The 5,612-nt window shown below is 43.8% G+C and overlaps 1 protein-coding gene across 2 annotated transcripts; it reads left to right on the forward strand.

Annotated features, from left to right (window-relative positions):
- Window positions 1–384: 384 nt before the first annotated feature.
- LOC136485890 (disease resistance protein RGA5-like) lies at window positions 385–5,029 on the forward strand. Of its 2 annotated transcripts, XR_010766605.1 has the most exons (4): window positions 385–1,288; window positions 2,014–4,037; window positions 4,238–4,293; window positions 4,925–5,029. XR_010766605.1 is itself a non-coding variant. In XM_066482700.1 (3 exons), the coding sequence occupies exons 1-2, from the start codon at window positions 447–449 to the stop codon at window positions 4,031–4,033; spliced, it is 2,862 nt and encodes a 953-aa protein (XP_066338797.1). In that variant the 5' UTR covers window positions 385–446; the 3' UTR covers window positions 4,034–4,037; window positions 4,238–4,610. The 2 variants fall into 2 exon arrangements, 1 of the variants encoding a protein (XP_066338797.1); XM_066482700.1 differs by lacking the exon at window positions 4,925–5,029 and having other exon boundaries at window positions 4,238–4,610.
- Window positions 5,030–5,612: the final 583 nt, after the last annotated feature.

Consider the following 5,612-nt stretch of genomic DNA (forward strand, 5'->3'; position numbering starts at 1 on the left):
GGCTATTGTGTTCCTTGTCTTTTCCTTGCATGCCAATAATCAGAGCATCCTGTTATTTGACTGATAAATTAGAGCACCCTAAAAGTTAGAAGCTTTTTAGAGGCTTATCGCGGAAGCCACATTCTGGAGGTGGAGAATCTGCAAAGCTAGAAAGCAACATATTTGGCATCCTGCTTTTTTATGACTTTATTCTTTGTGCTTGGCAGAGGTGATCCATGGCAAGGACAGAGTCTTCAGGAAGGGGTCACTGCTCAGGCGAGTGTGATTACGGACTCCTCGGATGTGAATTGAAAAAAGAATTGGTAAAGTACTAATGTGAGCGTGCGGTGCGTCGTGCAGCGCCAGCCAATGGGCGTGCAGAGTGCGAAAGCCATTACGTTCTTTGCAAGTGAGGCTGTGCATTGCATCCACTGCATACCTTGCCACCACAGTACCAACTACCAAGCATGAGTGTGGTGACGGGGGCACTGGGAAGCCTCGCCCCCAAGCTTCTTCAGCTGCTCCATGATGAATACAAGCTCCAGAAGGGCGTGAAGAAGCAAGTGCAGTGGCTCCACAGCGAGCTGGAGAGCATCTATGCCTTCCTCGGCGAGGTCGCGGAGGTGCCATGGGATCGGCTCAACGGGCAAGTCAAGGTGTGGGCACGTGAGGTCAGGGAGGCATCCTATGATATGGAGGATGTCCTCGACACCTTCCTCGTGCACGTCGATGGTGGTGAGCCTACTGACCCGAGCAGGCTCAAACGCGCTATGAAGAAGATGGGCAAGGTGTTCAGCAAAGCCAAGGCTCGCCGTGGTATTGCTGGTGCCATCAAAGACATCAAGAAGAATCTTGAGGAGCTAGCTAAAAGGCGTCAGGATTACAAACTTGATGACAATGTGTGCAAGCCGCTCGCAACATCGTCAACTCTTGATCCTTGCATGAAAGCTATGTGCAAAGAAGGGACACGACTTATTGGTGTCGACAAGTCAAGGGACGAGCTCATATCCATGCTGAATCCATCCCAACCAGATGATGTTGCGCCTGACAAGAAGATCACCAAGAAGGTTTCTATCGTAGGAGTTGGGGGACTGGGCAAAACTACTCTTGCCAAAGCGGCGTATGACAGCCTAAAATCGCAGTATGACTGTTCAGCTTTCGTTTCAGTTGGACGGGATCATGACTTGGTAAAAGTTTTCAAGGACATCCTCTTTGATCTTGACAAGATAAAGTATGACAACATTCATAACACTGGAAGAGGTGTGGCACTCCTAATTCGTGAAGTCCAAGAATTCCTGGAGAACAAGAGGTACACATCAGCAACCCAATTGTAAATTGTAATTACGGAGTGCCTTTTAAGATGTTCTTGCTCAGAGTTAGTCGATACTACTAGTTTCCACTATGCTGTAGCTTATAGTAAAATATATTATCTCCATATCATCTATGCCACATTGCTTCTTGAGATTCATTTTCTCCACTCCACACATATAAGTTGAAATCCATTTATTCAGTGGTCTCCAACGTAGCTGCTTTTAGCTCCTCTTTTCGAATGCCGAAAGATGTACTTCGCTCCCTGTATAAAAGGGCAACACTCTATAATGTATTTATTAATTGTCCTTAGATTTTCAGAATATTTTCTTTCTGAAACTATAAACTTGAGGGGAAAAACACAGTTTTAGGGTTAGGCGGTCAGCTTGTGTTGCAACATGCCCTCGGGTACGTATGTTCTTTATAATAATGTGGCCTTAAATATGTAGATTTTTCAAATAACTCCTTTGAATTGGTGTTTAGTTTCCATAAGTATTCCAAAAGTTGTAGGGTTAATTTTTTGAATTGCCTCTTCTATGATTTCCTACAGTGCCGATTGTTAGCCCAAAATTAAGATTCTGAAACATCAACACATAGTTTCTTTTTACTAGCGTGATCATGTGTTTGAGGTGTCATACCGATTTTTTTTAATCTTAGTAAATATCTTGCTTCTGCAGAAGCTCCAAACATTACTAACCAATGGTTCTTGCACTTTCATGTGGATAGGTATTTTATTGTTATTGATGATGTATGGGATGTGCCCACTTGGGAAGCAATCAAACTGTCACTTGTTGAGAATAATTGTGGAAGTAAAGTAATCACAACTACTCGTAAGTTTGATGTTGCCAATGAAGCTGGTGACGTTTACAAGCTAAAACCACTTTCTGATGATGACTCCATGAAGTTACTCTATACAAGGATATTTGGTGCAGAGGGGAAGTACCATGATAAGGAACCAGAAGATGTCATCAATAAAATTGTAAAGAAATGTGGTGGTATACCATTAGCAATCATGACAATGTCTAGTTTGTTGGCCGGTAAACAAAAGTATGAATGGTCTGAGGTGTTGAACTCTATTGGTTTTGGATCCAAAGGCAATATGGAAGCTGAAGAGACTATGACAGTACTTTCATTTAGCTACTACGATCTGCCTCCACATTTGAGGACATGCTTACTATATCTAAGTACATATCCAGAAGACTATGTGATCAGAAAGGATTTATTGATATGGAAGTGGGTAGCTGAAGGATTTATCGATGGGAAACAAGGTACAAGATTATTTGAGCTTGGAGAAAGATACTTCAACGATCTCATTAATAGAAGCTTGATCCAGGTGGTGGAGAACGACTTGGATGGAACAGTATCAGGCTGTCGTGTTCATGATATGGTTCTTGATCTGATGCGTAAGCTTTCATCTGAAGAAAACTTTATTGCTATATTAGGAGGCAATGTGGAAGGAACACCTGCACCAAGCAATGCCCGTCGGTTAACCCACCAAAATAGAATAGCCGAGCACAATAATTCTGAAGCAATGGTTATTGGGATGCCAAAAGTGAGGTCATATACTGCATTCATGTGTTTTATTGATAGCCGGGACCAGTTTTTGAGATTTAAACTTTTGCGCGTGCTAGACATAGTAGACTGCAGATTTGAGAAAGGTTGCCACCTTGAGCATCTTGGTGATTTACTTCACTTGAGGTACCTTAGGATAAGATTCTACGGTAGTTCCCTTGAGCTCCCCATACAACTAGGGAATCTAAAGTTACTGCAAACACTCGATGTGGGCGGAACGTTGCCAGCTAGCATTGTGCAACTAAAAGATCTGGTCCGGCTATGTGCTCAATACGGGGTACCGGATGGCATTGGGAAGCTGGTTTCCCTGGAGGAGCTAAGAATAATTATTGGTTGCAGTGATAAGCCCAAGAGATTTTTCAAGGAGCTTGCCAGCCTGCAAGAACTGAGGGTGCTCGTGTTCGGCACTCAAGGGACGGACGAGAGCATGCAGAGAGATTTTGTGGAGTCTCTAAGCAATATGCAAAAGCTCCAGTATATAAAGGTGCATAGTTCACCTTGGTTGGCGGATACAGCCATGTGGGAAGCAGTAGGCTTTGTGCTCCCACGACCTCTCCATTATTTGGGATGGCATCAAATTAGATTGTCCAAATTGCCGTCATGCATTAATCCATTAGCTCTTCCCATCCTGGCCCACTTGGAACTGTTTGTGATTACTATGGATGAGCAGGATCTGAAACTCCTTGCTAGGTTACCGGTGCTCTGTTATCTCAACCTGACAACAGAGTCCACGGTAACAGCAAGCAATATTGACTCCAGTGATCGCAGCTTCTTCCAGAAGTTGAGGTACTTTGAGATCAATCAAATGGTCCAGTTTGAGCAGCACGATGAGGAGGACGCTAGCGTTTCATTGCATATATGGAATGGAGAAGATGCTACGCCCATTGCCTCTAGAAACAGCAATGACTCCAGAAAAGTTGTACCCTCTAGCGTGATGCCAAATCTTGAAGTGCTTTATTTTAATGTCTATTTATGGGCCCTAAAAGATAACTACCATGACTACTGTGGGAATATTGGCTTGGAGTACCTGCCTTCCCTTCGGGAACTCAGAGTGCGGATCGTCTCTCGTGGCATGCCTGCTATGGAGAGCGATGCTGCGTTGGCTGCACCACTGAGAGACGCATGCAAGGATCATCCCAACCATCCCACGCTTGATATGCATAGATCATATTAATCAGGTACGACGAGAATTTTGTACAGTTCCGATCAAATTAGTATCTCATTATTTGTTTTGTTACAGTTCTGTCTCCATTTTGTCATATATATATATATATATATATATATATATATATATATATATATATATATATATACACACACACACACAGCACTTGCTTGTCTCTACTCAATTAATTATTAGCTTTATCCGAATTTTCAGGGGGAGACAATAATGTGTCTTAAAGAGATACGAATTTGGATCTGCATGCGTACAGTGTAAGTACTCTCCCCAACATGTTCTGTTCTATCCTAACTGATGGTGTCACTGTTGCTGCTCGTGCGTGTCAGCCATTCGACTGCACATATTTTGAAAAATGTGTTAGCCCACTTTCCGTCAAACAAATAACTTTGTGATTCCTGAGTCCTGACTACATGGAATGGTCTAAGAGACATTTCTGGTACAGCACCGTTGCATTTCCATTATGCGAACATCTATGCTGATGTATGAATTACCAATGATGAAACTACCAAACCTGTTTTAGCACGTACTGATTTTCCATTGAATCCATTATATATCGGACGTAGGTTTTTTCAGTCACTGGCTGCACCAACTCTGTTTCTGGCCACCAGTCGATACTCTGTTTTCTAGTCTCCTATGTCCTATCTTGATGTAACATGTACTGTGCTGCATCGATGGTTGGTTCCTTCGTCTGATTTGTACATAAGTCGCTTGTTTATAATCTGTCACTTGAGAGTCTATGGCACATCTATCCTTTTATGATTCTTCACTAGGAAATAAGCACTTTGGTCATCGGATAATTTATGGTTGTAAGCATAATATGTGCACGAAGATTAAGTAGAATTATTGATGTTTCTGATCCAAGTTTCTGCATGAACCGTGGTGCAGCTCAAATGTAGTTGGCTTCAATGCTTGTAAGACTACAACAGAGCCCATCGCCACAAGACACAACTTCACTTGACTGTGGGCCAGACGGTTTCGGCTCTTATGTTCACCCGAGCTATTTTCTATTCGAATAAATATGCTGTATCAAATTTTCAGTGTACTCAGAGCTGCTATTAGAACCTGCTGCAACATTTTTTTTCTTTTTGCTGCGGCCTGGGCTCTGCGCTGTGGAACGGACTGGACGTCGGTGTGAAGTGTGAACCGCCCACCGACATGCAGCTTCCCCGTCGTTGCCACAGCCCACAAGGCACGACACACAGCAGGTCTTGCAGAGCCGAGGCAGGGGCAGAAACCGCGGGCCAAAAAGGCCCCAGCGAGCGTACGTACGTGCAGTGTTTGCTGGTTTGCGCTCTTGTTTTGCCTGTGAAGAAGCCATATACGTACGAGTACGCATATATTAACCGGCTGACAAGAAAAAAGCGCCACGACCACTTCCTCCAATTTGTCAACCAGACACGTGACATCTCCTTCTCCTGGCGTTGCCCTTATCCATCCACGTAAGCCCCAGCACCGCGAAAGGCATAGAGGCAGCATATGCCTTTTCTGTTCTTCCCATAGGCCCCTAGCGTTCGTTCTGTGTCGTACACGTGCTGCCATGCACAAGAAGCCACCCAGGCAGGCCAACCACCAA

This window comes from Miscanthus floridulus, chromosome 10, assembly GCF_019320115.1.
Source record: "Miscanthus floridulus cultivar M001 chromosome 10, ASM1932011v1, whole genome shotgun sequence".
In the NCBI taxonomy this organism is placed as follows: Eukaryota; Viridiplantae; Streptophyta; class Magnoliopsida; order Poales; family Poaceae; genus Miscanthus; species Miscanthus floridulus.